This window comes from Terrapene carolina, unplaced genomic scaffold (genome assembly GCF_002925995.2).
Source record: "Terrapene carolina triunguis isolate 2854851 unplaced genomic scaffold, T_m_triunguis-2.0 Scaffold84, whole genome shotgun sequence".
Lineage (NCBI taxonomy): Eukaryota > Metazoa > Chordata > Testudines > Emydidae > Terrapene > Terrapene triunguis.
In genome coordinates this window covers 32737653-32757411 of record NW_020664435.1, presented here as the reverse complement: position 1 = coordinate 32757411, position 19759 = coordinate 32737653, and the positions used below count along the sequence as shown (strand labels likewise).

General features: G+C 37.7%; 1 protein-coding gene across 2 annotated transcripts in view; it reads left to right on the top strand.

Moving 5' to 3' along the window:
• Positions 1–19759, top strand: part of CDK14 (cyclin dependent kinase 14) — a 483078-nt gene that overhangs the window by 275175 nt on the left and 188144 nt on the right. For both annotated transcript variants that reach the window (XM_024202069.2, XM_024202070.2), the window contains one exon: positions 13449–13569. In XM_024202069.2, the coding sequence (XP_024057837.1) occupies positions 13449–13569 (121 nt within the window). The remainder of the gene's footprint in view (positions 1–13448; positions 13570–19759) is intronic.

Sequence of the window (19759 nt, the reverse complement as noted above, 5' to 3'; positions counted from 1 at the left end):
ATGTACTATAATTATCTAGTTGGTATTTGGTCAGGATACCCTTTCACATGCAAAAAATGATCTTTTAATTACTTGGATTTAGGTTTGATCCAAACTACAGCACCTTTGCCCTACGTCAACAGTAATTACCTACAGAGTGACCAACACCACTTTCTTCAGAGCCTGACGTTGACCAGGTCCAAGATCCTTCCTAGTTTGAGAGCTCAAGAAATTGCAGAGTGACGTGTACAACATCTCTTGTTATAAGACAGGCCTATCCATCGCATTGAACTGTGCCCGTATTTAAAATATTGTACCTTCTTTCTTAAAATTCTTAAAATTCAGCATTGGGTGCTTCTGGTATGGTTACGGTGACAAAATACCACATGCACCTAGTAAGACGAGAAGCCAGTAAAGGATTTAAGGAAGAGGGAAGTGCTCAGACCAGTGGGAGAAGAATTATAACTAAAGCAGTGGCATTTTGGGGAAGCTAGAAGTAAGGTTTTATTAGTTGGTAAAATTACAACCCAAACATAATGAAACAGCTTAAAAATAAAAACAAAACACAGAGAAATATCTTAATGTACTTTTTTCCCATCCCTCTTGAAATGTTCTTCTGTTTTAAAGAATTTAATTTATAGCCTGATTTTTCAGAGGTGCTGAGCACCTGCAAGTCCAATTAACTTCAGTGAGAGCAGTGGTTGCTCAGCTCCTTTGAAAAGTGGGTCATTAATGTCGATCTCTTCAGTGATATAATTTGCCTCTGGCCTGAAAAATGTCAAACTGCTCCCACCAATGAGCTCATGTACTTAGTATCCTAGGGGCCTGGCAATGAAGCTTTTGAATCAAGGTCTCTTGTTTGACTTCCATGATGCTCTCAACTCCTTGTCATCCTGTTGTGATTAAGTTTTTGTTTAATGAGCCTTTAACAAAACACTGTATTATATAACAGACAATTTATGCAACCATTTAAAATCATTATACAGTGAATAAAATGCAATGCATTAATAATTATGCAGATTTGTTATGCAGAAAAATACATAAACTACATGGAAATTAAAGAATATATTAAAGGGAAAATAGTATGGATTAAAGAAAAAGTTTAATAATGAAAACAAAGATATTGAGGTGCAAAGGGAAAGATTATTAACAGGAAATGATTAAATAGAATATACTTATCTATTTAATATTAAATGAAATAATTACATATTTCTGACTGAATTTTTTAAAAAGAGTGAATTAAAAATGTAGTCAATAACCTATTCTATTTTTCTTTAAAAGATTTAAAACAAAACTTTTAATTTAATATAAAAGTGTTTTCACAACTTTACATAGGCAATTATTTAATATATATAGTATTTAATGAGTTTTTTAAATTTTCATTGTTACTGAAGGATACAATCTCCTCTTGATATGTTAGGGTTTATTGTACATGCACAACTCTCCTATTAATGCAAATACGAGTAATTCATGAAGATCTACCTGCATTAAGGTGAGAATATTCTGTTTCCTCTGCAGCAGTTGGCCTTCTGAATACCCAAAAGATGTCGGGAACCATTTATAATAGTAATACTTAGCACTTACCTAGTGATTTGAATTTTCAGTGTTGTATAAACATTAACCCCATATCACCCTTAATGTATGTTAGAAATAGGGAAACTATGATACAAAGGTTAAGTGAAAGGTTATCCATATAGAGCTGGGATTAGAACTTGACAGTTCTTGGTTCCCTAAGACCTCCAGACAGCACTTTTCTCTATTAGCAGGTTCTTACTTTCTGTATTGAAAGGAAAAAAAACATTAATTGAATCAGTCTTGCTTTAGAGCAGACCAAAAAAATGAGGTTTCAAGGTTCCTGGAGAGATTTATGTATTTAAGGACATTTCCAGAGATTTAATGGGTTCTATAATAGCTTTGGCCCCATCTATAACAATACGCAGACCATGTGTTAATGAACATTTTCATTTACTGTATTTCTAATCCTCACCTAAAGTCTGTGTATTTCTAAGAACCTGATTTATTTAGCTGTTGAGTTAGATGGTCTGTAATGAGGAAAAAGGGTAGAACAAATTTAAATGATTGCTGTTGAGCATGAAAGCTGCAACAACAATGCAATATCATGCATCACAAGGCAAAATAAAGTTTTAAAACAGTACTGTCCATAATCAATAGCACTTGCATTTACAGCACAGGTATAGTTTTACATGGATAACTGCATTATTCAGGGGGAGAGGAACTTTATGCTAAATTGAAAGTTTTCTGGAGTGTACACCTTGGACCAGATTCTCAGCTGTTACAAATCAAAGTTGTTAGTCTGAAGTTGATGTAACAACAACACGAGTTTACCCCAGTTGGGGCTTTGGCCCCATCTATCCATTTGCCAGCTGCAGTAGTCCCTTTTTTTGTGACCATGAAGATGCTCTCTCTTTTTGTGAAGAATTTTAGAACTATAAATAGCTTATTTTTCCTTAGTCTCTAACTTTTATTACAATACTGTTAAATTAGACTTTGCTGGTGTGGGTAGGTTTGATTGTGGAAGCCAATACTGAACAAGAGGAACTAGAACAGAACAACTTTGGGGTGTTATTTATACTGACAATGTTGATGTAGTAAAGATGCTTAAGTCATCTATTAAGGAAGCTGAAAATGTGCTGCAGCTGCTAAACTATCTGTAGATCTCAAAGAAAAAGACAGTTGCCCACTCTAGCACAAGTCTGAGCTTATATTTTTTATGACAGCTCTTTGAAACTATGGCAGTTCTCTGCCCAGGCTGTCTTGTAATACTCTTGAACATTACAAATCTTGCCATATAGGTTGTCTACTCTAGATAACATGTGAGGATAAATAAATTGTCAGATTGTGACTTTTAAGTTTGAACTATTCAGAATGCATTCAGCCATGTAAATCTTCCTCGAGACTCTGTTTGCTGTCACTGCTTCTACATACCTTTTTAGGTTATTATTTTAACCAACCCATTGAGGCAAGAATTTTGACATACAGTTATGTTAATTTGTTTTGCAAAACTCCATAAGTGTGCAGAGCTTTAGGTGCTTAAATAAGTAATAGTTTAAATAAAGTTTTGAATGTTCAAAATTTTATATTGAAGTGGCCCTCAATATTTGTTTATTTTGGCATGTTGAGCTTACTATTCTGGGTGTTTTGGTTGCTACTATACTAAATTTGTCAGAGGTGGGTTCTCCCAGTGACCTACTGGAGTTATTGCTTCAAGAAATGCCAGTTCAGTAGGTGAAAGGTGGCTTGCTTTCAGTGGTAATAGATCTTCAACTCAGCATGGGCGCCAAATTCAGTTATAATGAAAGTCTATGCATCTCCCTTGATTTCATTGGCACCGCATCTACTTAAAAGAAGGCTAAATTTGGATCTGTGTCTTTAACTGTTCGTTGCCCTAGAAGATTCTACTGTGGTCCATTCAGAATTTTCATATCACTTCATTGCACATAGGTACTGTAGAGGGAGGTTTGATTCTTAACAGTGGATTTCCAGGTATTTATTGGTGTAAGGCACAATCTTGATATTCTTCTAGTATAATTATTTTATATCAAAAGTCCTCTCTTCATTTATTTTCTATGATAGAAGTTTCTGTTGCAGAACTGTATTATGATCTGATTGGATAGCTCTGAAGGAATATGGATACATGATTACTGGTGTAAAGCCAAATAATACTCGAGGTCTGTACATATAGGAATGTAATCTTTCACATAAAACTTTGCCTTCAAGTTGTATGATTTAACTAATTTAGGATGACATACATTAACTGGATTTTGAGGAAGAATTCACTTGAGCAGGTGGATCTGAGGACTCAGGAGGTTCCTCTCACATTGTGTCATTCTCAAGAAGCAATGTATTGGTACATTTGCCATTTTTGCTCTTTAAAGCAAAACAAAAAAAACGTTTAAAATGTCTCTAATGGTATACATATTAAAGTTAAGTCATGTGCAGTAATTGTCATTCTTAGATGTGTTCGGCAAGCCTACAGAAGAAAGCAGGGACATGTAGAATTAAGTGCTGAATTTGAGAATTACAGTGGTATAGTTCCATTGTCTTTCAGTGCAGTTACCTGTGATTTAAACTAGTGTGAGAACAGAATCAGGCCCGCTGACCGGTGGAGTTCTCCAAAGAGTGAGTGCTATTACCATGGAGACTAGTATGGTAGTATGTATAAATTGTGCTGGAGTTGTGCTACACACCGTGGGTGAGATTCTGGGCTACTCTTCAAAGAGATTTAACACACAACTCATAGCCCAGGGAAGATGGGGGTCAAAAGACAGCTTTAAGTCATCATTGTGCCTTCTTGCTCCTGGGCTGCTCCAGAGGCTGGAAAGGCCCCAGGGATAACTGAGGGTATGTCTACACTGCAGTCAGAGGTGTGATTGCAGTAGGTGTAGACAGACCTTGATCTAGCCAGCTTGAATAACAATAACAGTGAAGCCATGGCACCATGGGTTAGCCACTCAAGTACATATCCAGGTGAGCTTGTGCAGCCTCTGCCGTCACCCATGCTGCCATGACTTCTTTGCCATTCTTATTCAAGCTATGTCAACATAGCTCAGCTATGTCAACATGTACTGCAGTCATGTCTCTGATTGCAGTGTAGACATAACTTAGATAGGCTCCTAGGGATGTCTAAAGGTAAGTCAGCCTCCACAAGCGTCCCTGTGGGCTGCAACATTGCCCATAAACTCTGCAGCACTGTGTGCCCTTCCCCTGACAGGCACTTCACCATATGCAATGGATTTTAAGGTCACTTTTTGCCACTCCAGCCAATTTACATGGTGTAATGAGGTGAGAGTGAGGGTGAAGATCTCACCCAACATGTGGGAGGGAAATGAAAGCTCCCTTCTTTTATCTTTCCCACCAGAAAGTAACTTTGCTTTGTGGCCGATAGTTACAGGGCTGCCTAAGTAGTAGAAAGCTTGTGAAAATGAGTTCTCCACTTGATACACTGCATTCTGTGTAGATGGATTACTCTACTCTATGTAATTCTGCCTATAAACTGCTAGAACCTACAACTCACAGGCACATGTGCTGAATTCTGTGTAAGAAGGGGTTTCAGACACACAAAATAATCCAATCCTGCACAGAAACACAAGTAAATAGCAATTTCTTGTATGAAGAGCAAACTCCACTGTCAACATATTCAAATTATAGATAAGCAGATCCATTTATAGATAAATATTTGTATTTGGATGTTAATGTCCCCCTGTCCCCCACCCCCAATTAAAAATGAATCTGCTTCCCTGGACAGCCCTACCATAGTCTTATTTATCTATCACACTGCTCCTGGGGTTACATCTGTTCCTCAGCAAATTTACAGGCACTTGACCATGCTCTTAACTTACCATAATTTAAAATATTTCCTTTCTTGCAAATTCCCCAAATTTTACTACTTATTTAGAAATGATTGAATATTAGAATCTTAATGCCCCCCTGGAATGAGTTGCTTTTCAGGGTAATGTCCCAGTAGGGAGCAAGGAGGGCATTTGATTGACTATTGCTAATGAATGTGATGGACATTATCTGGCCTGTGTGGCAGCACCATGTCAACAGCAGCTTTGCAGGGACATATGGAGACTAGGGCTGGCTAATGAGGGAAACAGGATTATAAATATTAAAGAATGAAAACTGGTGTAAGGATATAAAACTATACAACTGAAACTTCTTCCTAATTTCTCTCTCTTACATGTCTCACTTCTGATATCGTTCCCATCACCATGGAATCTGAGTGCATTACAAAGAGAGGTTCTTCACAATTGGCCCATGTAATGAAATGTTGTAATGAAAAGCTGTGATGGAAGGATATAAAATATGAACTATTACTAACCCAATTTACCAGCTTACTGTATCTAAAGGGCTAGCTTCTGTTTTTTGTTCCAGTCCCTTTGCAGCAGCACAAAATAGCTGAAAAATTTTTGGATGATCTGCCCAGCTGAGAATTTCCAGCATAGGGGACCTCATGTCTGGCACAGAGCTTGTGTAGCTGCCCTGTCCCAACCCTTCCCACTTGAACTGGCATAAGCAGTAGGTCTGGTTATACACTCTGGCTATGCTTAGCTGGCCCATAAAAGACTGTCACCATCTGGTGTAAGTTAGAGTTAATTTGTAGTAGGATTGAGGGTGTAACGGTCTGCTCTGATTCTAGGGGATCTGTAAGTGGCTGTCTCTCAGCCCTCTTCCCTCATTGCTCTTAGCTATGCTGCTGTGTACTGTAATAAATTGTTCTTCATATTTTGTGTTTTAAACTCTTCAGATATTTATGGACTATCATAGTGTCCCCATCATAGGCATCGCTTAGTCAAACTATACATATGTAGCTCTTGTAGTCTGTCCACATAAGTCAATTCCTCTGGCACACCTGGATCATTTTCACTTCTCTGTCCTGAACCTCCCTCCAATTTGTCAATATCTTTCCAATAATGTGATTCTCAGAAATTAGAGAAATATTGCGCAAGTGTGGTTGCTTCAGAGCTGCATCAATATGCTCTATTTACCTTTCTTCTCTTCAATGTGATATGTTTGTGCATGCATCTGAAAATTGTACTAATCATTGTTAAAGTCTTACCACATTCCAAACTCATGTCTAACTTGGTATCCAGTGTCACCCCTAATTCTCATTCAGTGTAGCTGCTTCCCAGGTTTCTCCATCTCATTGAGAATATGTTTCAGATTATTTTCCCTAGATACATTAGCTTTCATTTTTCCAAGATGAATAGTTTTCTACCCATGTTTCTTTAGATCCTTTTGTAGCATTTTCTTCGCTGTTTGCAACTCCTCCCAATCTAGAACTCATCTGTACAGTGAATGTTGTTACTCTTTGTGTTTACCTTAATAGTGTAGCAGTATAAATAAGTAATTCTGATATATTTTCACTTTTTGAAAAGTGGTGTGTTCATGCTGTGATGCTGTTGGCATCAGAGGTCATTATTTTCATATACAATATTTGCATGACAATAAAGTGAGGTTCATTAAATAAGAAACTGGAAAGCAAGATTTAAATCAGTCCACTGTTAAAGTATTGTGTGCATATATACTGTATTCATCATTCCAGTTTCTTCATTAATGCTGATATGATAGGATGTTATCACTGATGTGGAATTGCATAGAAACACTAAGTACTGTGAGGTTGTGTTTACATTCTTGGTGCAGATGTTTATTTTTGCTGCCTACACCATTTTTTCCTGTTTCCAGAATGAGACAGACAGTATGAACATATTAAGACTGATTCATAAGAAGAAATATTTTCTCATTTCTTGGAAAGTGCAACATTTTATATTATTTTCACTTCCACGTGACAGATGTTCAGTTGAAATGGCAATTATTACTTGTGTTCCCCTCTACTAATGGGAAAAGAATGAATTTAGTAATTGCGATATTCTGTTCAACCCCACTAGGCTTTTTCTACAAATGACAAAAGAATTTTAAACTGAGAAGCAAAAATATATATAAAAAAATAGCTTTAAAGCTAAGGTGGCTTTGCAGTTCAATGAGTTGATGGGATCCCCAGCATTCCCTCAACAACTGGTCTGTTTATGTGATCCCACTTTTATATTGTCTAGCATCACTTTGTTGCTAGATGCAGTTTGATTGGCTGGGTGTAAAGAGGTTATTGGGGTTTTTTAAAAGTGGCTTTGGAGGGGGACAGAGATTCCTTTTTATGACTGCAAAGATTGCTCACCTTTGCAGCTCACTTCTCACAGGTCATGCCTGCCATGTAGACAGTTGGGTTCCATCTCCAGACTAGAGTGCCACTGTCTTCTACCTCTCGATAATTGATTCGCAGACTCTAACTTGGATGTCCAGTCATAGTTCGAGTATGTTGGTAATAGTCATGAGGGGAACTGCTTGGTAATGTATTAGCTGTCTCTAGTGATGGGTAGTTCTTGCAGTAGAACAGTTTTGTGTCTGGAAGGGAACAGAAAAGTAGGTGTTGGCTAGCTAAATATTAACTCCATTTACTGGAGTTAGGCTGAAGGGAAACATTCAAACCTGTATACCTGTGGCTAGATCAGAATATAACATCAGGCATTGCAGTTGGTTATCTTCCTTGAGGGGTGGGGGATGTAGCTCGTAATACATAGAATAGAGTGACAGGTACAGCTATAAATTGAGTCATTCTAGAAGGACCTTGGTAGCCCTAAGTAAGGTGTGATCAGATAAACAGAGAAGTATCTAGGAACCAAAGTAAAGTTTTGAACTGTAATCACTGTCTACTGGGATAGACATTTGGTTCATGTTTTACTGAAATAGTGATCATTTTTCTGCCATTTTTAATTTGTATTGTGTTCTCTTCTCATTCAGGCATTTCCTGGGTAAATGTGCCACTCAGATGAGTGATGGAGAAGTGAGCGCCATTGGTTTGGTTAACTGAAATAAATAGTTATAATCCACAATTTGATAATTTTATTTATTTTATAATTTGAATAAGAATTATGTATTTACAAGCCAATTCATGCCAAACTATCAGAATCTACTAAAGAATTAAACAGATTGCTAAAAAAGGAGACCTCAAAGGGCTGCGAGAAGAGGGAAAACAACAATAAGATCCCCTTTGTTTCCTATTTTCATCTCATGCTGCTAGAACCCATCTGTTTGTATCTAAGTCAAGATGAGGTGCATATTAACACTGAAATAGAAGAGAAAACATACCGATGCACATGTCTGTCTTAATTTAAACAAATAATTATGTGGGGTTTAGTATGTGTGTATTTATATAGAGTTTGATTTGTTTTTCCAGACTCTGGGTAAGTCCACGTTTGTGCACCTGCATATTTTCCCTCCTTTATCCACACATGGTAGATGTGCCTAAGTTCCTCCTGATTTGGACACAGAGTTGGCTAGATAGCTATCACATAGCTAGAGAGATATCCATTAGATATTTGTGCCACACATCTAGCAGTATGCTCACAAAGTGGGTATAAGTCATTGTCTCCTTTCAACTGTAAATACAATACAAAAATATTAAGTGATAAGGCGATGTGTGTGTTTGTCAATAAAAGAGATTAGGGAAACTCAGACATGGTTTTCCTGAGCCTGAGGTGCAAGATAAGGCCCCACAAACGGAGAAAATTATATTAACTAAACAGTGAAATATCTTCATATATTTGACATTTTTTTACACAGATCATGTGGCAGCCTGAGTTTTTGGGTGGTAAAAACTAAAATATACTGGGATCCGAATGGGCCTTTGTGTTGAATGCTCATCCATGGTTGTAAAATATTCTTGAATCTGTAATTTAGTAAGAAACGTTTAAAGAAAATTGTACCTTTTCTCATGATACTGGTAAATTATATCATGTAAAATATTAGAATGTAATGCATCATTGTTTTATTTAGTTTCAACTAAATGTACATATAAGTAACATTCAATACACAGAGTAGTACACAACTCTTTGAACAATTATACAAAAGTTCCACAGTGGGTTTGATGCAATCTGATTTCTAGTAACTGTGCTTTATGGTTGTCTCGTTACTTTAAGAATAGGACAATAGCAGCAGGGTGTCTGTATTGGTGACCTTTTATCTGTCCAAAAGGACAGGAGCTGAAAGATACTTCACTGAACTATCATGAAGTTATCATTGTATATCTTCAGGTCAAAAGTGTATAAGCAGCAGTATGCAAATATTGTGTTTTCACCTGGTGATCTCTTCCATTTACCTTTTGACTTTTTATTCACATTAAGATTAGAAGTTTTGATGATCAACCTTAAGCTGTCCTTTTTCAAAAGAGATTGTCTCTTCCTGTAGTGTAACCATGGAAACAGACAAGGAACCCTTAAAGAAAGTGATCGAACATGCTGTGCTAATTAATCCTACCCTACATTTTCCTTCAGCTGAAAGATGCAGTTAAATAAATTTTGCATGAGTAAGCATATTTGGATGCACAAATGGTATAAAATATGTAACAATTTATTTTCAGAAGGATATTTGAAAAACTGATAACTGTCATTTATTCATATCTGGTGCATCAAAATAAGAAATACTGTCTTGTTAGTTTCTCATATTTTTGATGATTTTGTATTTAAATAAATTGTAAATATTTCTAAAGGACAAAGATATTCTTTTATGCCTTGAGACGATCCAAAGTGCATGCACTCAGTTTGAATATATGAATCTAAATGTGCATAAGTTACACCTGCAGTTTCACTTGCATTTTGGCCAGTTAGTTGCCTAACTGGTCTACATACACAATGAGGAAAATTCAGGCCATCATTTCAAACACAAAGACATCCTTGAGCCCATTCAGTCCCACTTTGCTGCACTGAAGTTGCTAAACACTAACACAAAAGCGACCTCAACACATTTTAGGATACATCGTTTTCTTATACTCCAAGCCGCCGTTCATCATTTTTCCTTTCAGCAGTGAAAGCAACCCACTCAGACAACTGTCTGTCTCAGAAGCCAGATACAGTAGCTAACCTTGTTTTATAGTGGTTGGGGGATCAGGAGCAGATTTAAGGATAAGGGATGAGTTGCCAAACAAGCTGGATTAGGAGAGAGGACCAAAGGTGGCATTCTGAAGAAGTGGCACGTAGAAAAATCTGCTGTATGTTTAGTTAAAGTTCAGGTATCAGTGGGGGAGGAGATGTGGCGGCAGTAGAGGCAACAAGAAACAGTAAAGGCAGAGCAGAGGAGCTGATCCAGGTGGCAGGTGAGAAGCTGCAGCTGAACTGGCCAGCACAGGGAAAGCTCTAAGTGCCAGCCAGGAAAAGGTGGCAGTCAGTAGAGTAATGAATATTTTCTAAATCCAGGTAATCTAGAACCACCTACTTAAATCTGAACTGAGACTAATTTCTTTTATTTTCTCTACCTTAGTTCAGGGAGCACATTTTCTGTTTGGCAAGAGGGGCTCATTCTGGCAGGATGGATTTTCCTCCCCCTCCACTCCTCTCTCCCCCTCCCCCCATTATAGTACCACCTTGTTTTTTCTCCCTTTCTAAATTGTCTGGATGTCTCTTCAACTCTCTTTAAATGTAGGAGTATGGGGGTTTCCATATGTTTCCCTCTCTTCCACACTGGCATCTAGCTGAGATCCTCCACACCTCAATCTGACTAGAATCTGCCTCCCTTTAGTCATGTGGGATATAAGTAAAAATAGCTCTTCAAAGCAATTCAGACTCTTAACTGCTCATTCATGCTAGGAACAAAATTATCAATCTTAATTACTGTACAAGTATCCACTGTCTGTAGGGTGACCAGACAGCAAATGTGAAAAATCAGGACGGGGGTGGGGGGTAATAGGAGCCTATATTAAAAAAAGACCCAAAAATCGGGACTGTCCCTATAAAATCTGGACATCTGGTCACCCTAACTGTCTGTGATCTTCTGAAAGCATAAACCTGTAGTCACAACCAAGGGCTGTGTGGGTGGCTTAGCTTCTGCAAGGTGTGCAATGTACATTTCCCAAGAAACTCTTGCCAACATGGAATTCAGTGCAAGAGAAGATACTGGGCTGATTTGTAGCCAGGGAGACCAGATGAAAAAATGTCAGAACATGTAAAACTGAACAAAGAATGATTATTAATGTCTGAAATGTTTTTGTTTTTTAAATTCTGGTGTGCTAGTTAGACTATCCTCCCACATATGTCTAATCTGTATAATCAGTAGATAACCCAATCTCTGCACAGAATTTGCCAGCGTTACTATGGTAATATATTCACTGGGATTAATTGTTCTTAAATCACTTCTCCAGTGTATTAAGTATAAAAGTGCAAATGTGCTTTGCTTCAACTTGCACAACTTCAGGCATGCAGTCCTTAATTTTCATTTTTGGTTTTAAAAATATTTATTGCTGCTCCAGAGAAGATTCTGGTGTTCAATTACATGTGAACTCTCATATTATAGATTTCTTTTGCAGTTTGTAATCTTTCACTAAATGAATGTGTTTTGGCTCTCTCTAAAGATTTCAGTGAGGTAGCAGAACTGATAGTGACCTTCTGTTTTAATAATTTCATTGTCTTGTGGAAGGAAGTTAACGTCCCTTCTCTTAGCAGCTGAAAATCCAACACTGTGTACTCCTGGTTCCCATTACTTGAATGTGCTCAGTATCCCCCAACTTCTGGGGTTGTGAGGACAGCAGTTTTTAGAATACCCGAACATGACTGCAGAAAAGCAATCAGGAGTGGATTGTGCGGGGAAGTTCTACCTCCTTGTGCAGGCACTTATCCTAGCCTTGAAAGTGCCCATGTCCCTGAATCATGGTCCCTTGCGTGTGAGAAGGGTTAGAAGAAGTTCTCTGTGAGCATACAGTGATCACTCCTAAAAAATTGCAAGTTTTACCTTAGATAAATTATAGTTACCTTAGTACTAGCAGTATGCCTTGGACGCCCATATATTTTTATAGAGTGAGTAGCAATTGCTAAGGTAATATTATTTAGCTGTCTCAGGGAATTGGCAAGATTTAAGAATGGCCATAGTAAATGCTACTCTTTAAATAAATTGTGGATTGGAAGGTTTCATTCGAGAGAAAAGAGTCTTTCCTGCTCCCAGATCTTCCAGGAACTGAGTTCCCTTACTCTATAATGCTCATCTTCTGGGAGTTGGGGGAATAAAGCTTTTTGCACATGCAATTTCTTGATTTATATGCACAATGTTAGTAATTATGGATGCAACTGTGGATGTACATTTTTGAGTATTCTTTGTAAATGGATGTAGGCCTCTACTGTTTTAAAATCTGACTCTGAATATGTAGACTAAGGAAGGTGAGGCAGCTCTGGAAAATTCCCATTGTAGTGCTGTTGGCACTGGATTTTCCTTGCTTTTATTTTTTTATTATAATAATAATAATACCATTGAATTGAAAGGTTATCAGTGCTGAAAAGTGATGAGTTGAAAGATGAATGGTGTAGGAAATGGCAACCCTTTCTTTTGTTTGTCTTGCATACAGGAATACCAGAATATATGCTTGAAATTTCAAATATTTTTTCAGTGTATTTTTTCCTTATGTGAATATAAGCTAAACCTGTCACAGGAGTCATTAATTCCCTGTATGAATCCACCTGTTGTCTGGAGTTGTGTTGTCATGCTGGGTTTGTTCTTCCTCGCTTTGAATAATTGACCTTTAGGGATTTATCTGATTTACTTTTGAATACTGTGTTTTGAGAATGCTAAATAAATGCTAAAGATAAAATTCCAGATGATGAGGTTATTCCCACACCAGATTTTTTATATAAAATATAAATAAAAATTTAAGACACTTCAGTGGTTATAGTTATCCAAGACTTGTCTTATTGTTCTTTCAAAATAACAACAAGTCTGTTTAGCTATGAACTAAATGATAGAGCTTATTATGTTCCTTCACTAATTAACTTACTCCTAGGCCAGAAGAAACAAAAAGCAGTCTTGCATGCAACACACATCCAGGTTCATATGACACACACTGCCTTTAAGATCTTAACTGTACACTTCTTTGTTCTCTTTATGCTTATTGCGTTTTTATTATATTTATTCTCCAGGTCTTGCAAGAGCCAAATCAGTCCCCAGCCACACATACTCTAATGAAGTGGTTACCCTGTGGTACAGACCCCCAGATGTCCTTTTGGGCTCAACAGAATACTCCACCTGCCTTGACATGTGGTAAGAATAGCATCCTTATACAGGATAATCCATCTAGTTGCTTTGGCTTTGACTTAGTGTAGACAAATATGTGCTAAGATTAATGGTGTAGCATAGACTTGTCTGTGTGTATTAATCCTTGTGGATCCTCCCAGATCCTACTTCCTGAGAGCAGCCCCCTGCCTACATATCCAGTACTTTACAGCGGGTATCCAGTAATGATACATGACTAGCATGAACAATAACAAAGAAGCAATTTAATTAGTATTCATATCTTTTGTGGTCTTAATCTGAAATTTTGTTTGGGAGAAGGTAGATTTTATCTCCTAATAAACAACAGGGAAAGGGGGAAGCGCCATAATTCGAGATACAAACAATACAATACAGTATAACAACAGTATAACAGCAATAACTATTGTTACAAATATGTGGCCAGTTAGGACCTTGCATTTGTCACTGTGCTGCTCGCCCATTGTATCCACTCAGAACTTCACAGCAATGGTAGACACTTTTAAAGACACTATAATAGAGGCCCAATTTCAATATATACCCCAAATTAAGAAACACAGTAAAAGAACTAAAAAAGAGCCACCGTGGCTTAACAACCATGTAAAAGAAGCAGTGAGAGATAAAAAGACTTCCTTTAAAAAGTGGAAGTCAAATCCTAGTGAGGCAAATAGAAAGGAGCATAAACACTGCCAAATTAAGTGCAAGAATGTAATAAGAAAAGCCAAAGAAGAGTTTGAAGAACGGCTAGCCAAAAACTCCAGAGGTAATAACAAAATGTTTTTTTAAGTATATCAGAAGCAGAAAGCCTGCTAAACAACCAGTGGGGCCTCTTGATGATCGAGATACAAAAGGAGCGCTTAAAGACGATAAAGTCATTGCGGAGAAACTAAATGGATTCTTTGCTTCAGTCTTCACGGCTGAGGATGTTAGGGAGATTCCCAAACCTGCGCTGGCTTTTGTAGGTGACAAATCTGAGGAACTGTCACAGATTGAAGTGTCACTAGAGGAGGTTTTGGAATTAATTGATAAACTTAACATTAACAAGTCACCGGGACCAGATGGCATTCACCCAAGAGTTCTGAAAGAACTCAGATGTGAAGTTGCGGAACTATTAACTAAGGTTTGTAACCTGTCCTTTAAATCGGCTTCTGTACCCAGTGACTGGAAGTTAGCTAATGTAACGCCAATATTTAAAAAGGGCTCTAGAGGTGATCCCGGCAATTACAGACCGGTAAGTCTAACGTCGGTACCGGGCAAATTAGTCGAAACAATAGTTAAGAATAAAATTGTCAGACACATAGAAAAACATAAACTGTTGAGCAATAGTCAACATGGTTTCTGTAAAGGGAAATCGTGTCTTACTAATCTATTAGAGTTCTTTGAAGGGGTCAACAAACATGTGGACAAGGGGGATCCCGTGGACATAGTGTACTTAGATTTCCAGAAAGCCTTTGACAAGGTCCCTCACCAAAGGCTCTTACGTAAATTAAGTTGTCATGGGATAAAAGGGAAGGTCCTTTCATGGACTGAGAACTGGTTAAAAGACCGGGAACAAAGGGTAGGAATTAATGGTAAATTCTCAGAATGGAGAGAGGTAACTAGTGGTGTTCCCCAAGGGTCAGTCCTTGGACCAATCCTATTCAACTTATTTATAAATGATCTGGAGAAAGGGGTAAACAGTGAGGTGGCAAAGTTTGCAGATCATACTAAACTGCTCAAGATAGTTAAGACCAAAGCAGACTGTGATGAACTTCAAAAAGATCTCACAAAACTAAGTGATTGGGCAACAAAATGGCAAATGAAATTTAATGTGGATAAATGTAAAGTAATGCACATTGGAAAAAATAACCCCAACTATACATACAATATGATGGGGGGCTAATTTAGCTACAACGAATCAGGAAAAAGATCTTGGCGTCATCATGGATAGTTCTCTGAAGATGTCCGCGCAGCTTGCAGAGCTGGTCAAAAGAGCAAACAGGATGTTAGGGATCATTAAAAAGGGGATAGAGAATAAGACTGAGAATATATTATTGCCCTTATATAAATCGATGGTACGCCCACATCTCGAATACTGCGTACAGATGTGGTCTCCTCATCTAAAAAAAGATATACTGGCACTAGAAAAGGTTCAGAGAAGGGCAACTAAAACGATTAGGGGTTTGGAACGTCCCATATGAGCAAAGATTAAAGAGGCTAGGACTTTTCAGCTTGGAAAAGAGGAGACTAAGGGGGGATATGATAGAGGTATATAAAATCATGAGTGATGTGGAGAAAGTGGATAAGGAAAAGTTATTTACTTACTCCCATAATACAAGAACTAGGGGTCACCAAATAAAATTAATAGGCAGCAGGTTTAAAACAAATACAAGGAAGTTCTTCTTCACGCAGCGCACAGCCAGCTTGTGGAACTCCTTACCTGAGGAGGTTGTGAAGGCTAGGACTATAACAGCATTTAAAAGAGAACTGGATAAATTCATGGTGGTTAAGTCCATTAATGGCTATTAGCCAGGATTGGTAAGGAATGGTGTCCCTAGCCTCTGTTTGTCAGAGGATGGAGATGGATGGCAGGAGAGAGATCATTTGATCATTGCCTGTTGGTCCACTCCCTCTGGGGCACCTGACATTGGCCACTGTCAGTAGACAGGATACTGGGCTAGATGGACCTTTGGTCTGACCCGGTACGTTCTTATGTTCTAGATATAAAACCCAGAGTCTTCTGTTACAAAAAGCACTGCCCTGGTATTTGGTCAAAGTCTACCTTAGCTATTAGTAGTATGTTAGCATATGATACCCAGTTAACTGCGTGGTGCCTTGGAGAGACAAAGTAGTGTTCTGAGGAGCCCTTCAGGCGGGTCTCCCACCCCAGGCCCTCTCAACATCTCCTAGAGTCTCATCTCTGCCCAGAGAGCAACTTGGGTCGATGATGGAACATTCAGAGCACAGCTGGTGAATCTGGGTGCATTCGAGAATGAAAATAGCTGATGGATTTGAGCATTTCTGTTAACCTAAATGGACTGTGCCAAGTTTAGCTATCATGAAAAAGGAAAAACTCCATGTGTTTAACTTATTCAAATTTGTCCTAAATGATCAGATGTTATCTCTGTGTGCGTTGAGTGTGTGTTTAAGTATGGAATTGTGGGGCTGCTGACTTTAGCTAGAGGAACTCAAAGAACTGCAAGAAAAATGGGAAAATTCCAAGACGGGAGCATTTTCAAATGTTTTCTCTGCAAAATTCATAAATAGATTTGGTCAAAAAAAATTCTTTAATGTGGAATGGTTTTTTGAACAAAACAAACTTTGTGCAAAATTTTCATTTTGGTTGAAATTTTTCAGCTTTTCAACAAAAAACAAAAACACTCAGTAAAACTTTGGGGGGGGTTGATTGGATTATTCAGAAAACTGAATTTTTAAATTTTTTTTTTGTGTGCCAAAAATGGTTTTTGAAGACCAAAACTTCTTTGGTTCTTGGTTTTTCATTGAAAACTGAAACATTTCCACAGGATTTTATTAAAGCAAAATATTTTGGAAATTCCTGACAAAAAAAATTTGCATTTTTGACTAGTTCTATTAGCAAATATTTTACTAAAAAAGACACAGAATGTTCATCTGAACTGTGCAGAGTTCCTGTGCCAAACTGGGAGACCAAATTAAACCATAAATTTGCAACAGAGATATTGTAGGTTTCAGAGTAGCAGCCGTGTTAGTCTGTATCCGCAAAAAGAACAGGAGTACTTGTGGCACCTTAGAGACTAACAAATTTATTAGAGCATAAGCTTTCGTGGGCTACAGCCCACTTCTTCGGATGCTGTAGCCCACGAAAGCTTATGCTCTAATAAATTTGTTAGTCTCTAAGGTGCCACAAGTACTCCTGTTCTTTTTTTAGAGATATTGTAGATTTACTATAAAGGCAACCTGGGTATCTTTGGTATTTCCTCTCCTACAAGAATGTTAAATTTAATTACATTATGGTGCCTATTACCGAGTGGTTCATCTACATTCACCTCTTGGACAAGATCTTGTGTGCTACTTAGAACTAAATCAAGAATTGCCTCTCTTATTGTGGTTTCCAGGATTGGCTGGTTCAAGAAGCAACCGTTAATAGTGTCTAGAAATTTTATCTCTGCATCCCATCCCATATCATAGAGAGAGAGAGAGAGCGAGCACTCTGATAAATACCAAGTCCAGGAAGGACCTAACCAATGTAATCATATTCCATGTCTGGATCTTGGCGGTGAGGCAAGGGTGCTTGCTGGAGGGCACAAAAAGAAAATGTCTTAAATAACAGACATAAAATATTGACATCCCCTAGTGGCAGGACCTTTAACACAGGCCCAAAAGAGATCCAGGGTGCCCATGGAGAAAGCTTTGTTCCAAATGAAAAATGAGGCAGCACTGACTGTACCTATCAAAGCTATGAATCCAGTGCACTGGCAAATATTTTTTTTTCTGATACTGAGCAATCACAGGATCAGAATGTTATTCAGAGCACACAGTTCACTCAGATGGCACATGAGAGGACTGAACAGTGAGGTCCCCCCGCTCTCCCCCCCCCCCCCCCCCCCCCAAACCCATACTCTCCAGTTTATATTCAGGCAATGCAGGAGATATTGCATGTTGAAAATATTTGTATTAACTTGGTACATCTAACAGTAAGGCATGTTGAAGAACAGATAGTATGGGAGCTCTTTTACAGCAGCAGCATATTGTTGGGGCACAATTAAATTAAGACTAAGTAAGGATTTCCCAGAATGAAGAGACAGCGAGAATCCTTGCTTATATCAGATGCCAAGATAATTCATTACCAACAAGTGTGTCTGTGTGTGTTTGTGTGACATTAACATCCATATACAATTATTAGTGTTACGTCCTTATGTTAAATACTGTGTGCCTTCTGTGTCCTGATTCATCACATACATCTTCATTACAAAAGCAGGCAGTCACTTTACTGAAATATTTAAATAGTATTGAGAGAAAATACACATCTGTTTTTTCCATTTAGAAAAAAGATCATAGGGCACTGACTTTAGCCATGATAAATTACATTTAATTGGGGTTCCCAAGGAATTGAACATGGATCTGCTATTGAGTAGAAGACCAGCTGTATGATAGGAGTGCAAATATTAACCGCTGGACAGTGCCTGGGAAGCAGGTGGCAGTGACTGTGGGCTATTTTTACACTTCATTTGCCATAGTAGGGCATTAGGATAGTAACTAAAAGCTAATGATCCACATACAGTATTACATTTTCCAGCTTTCTGTTTAAATAGCCACTGGCAGTAAAAGAATATTAATGAAGACATACATACATCAATGGTGTCAGCTAGTGATGGAAATCAATACAATGTGCGTTGTGATTTACTGCTGTCAGCATATGATACTGTGGCATTGTGTGAACATATGCAACCTGAGACTGCATCAAGGAGTTATGATAGCCTTGGATATGCCTTTTTTCTTGATGAGGATTTACTGGCAGGTAAAAGTACCATTTAGCACTGCCTTTGGTATACATTTTCTTAATCCTTGGATTTTACAGTCCTTTGAAAATCAGTGCAGGGGAAATAATCTTTAAACTTCTAAACCTAGAGGTTTTATAAAACACTAAAAACCATATATAGGTAATATAAAAATGTAAAAAACCTGATATACTTATCTGTTTTGCTTGTTTCTTACAAGAAGAACTGAGCTTTAGTAGCTGAGGTTCTGCATTTAAGCAAGTTATTAATGGCTTTTTGATTCTCACAATGTAAGCAGTGCTACATCTGTTTTTTAAAAGCTGGAAGTCACTATGGATATTTTATTTTAACACGTAGCTGGCTATAATCTATATTTGCCAAACAGCTGGCAACTGTCTTATTATATTTTATCCATACTACAGATTTCTTTGATTTAAAAGATACAATGAATGCCTGACAGGATATGAACGGTTAGTCACAATTCAGGTAAAATAAGCAATGTGCCAATTTTTAAAATTTCATTTAATTTCATTAATTAACATTAACTATGGTTATCACTGTGGAAGAAATCACTTATAACTTTGCCTGTCAAATATAATGCAATTGCATATTAGATCACCATTATCTTCATTACATCTCTGCCTTCAGATTTACATTAATTTATTTAACTTTGTAGCAGCTGGGATGACAGTGATCTCAGTGCTGATCTCAGTTTAAAGAAAAGTATTTGTCTCGAGCTTTATATC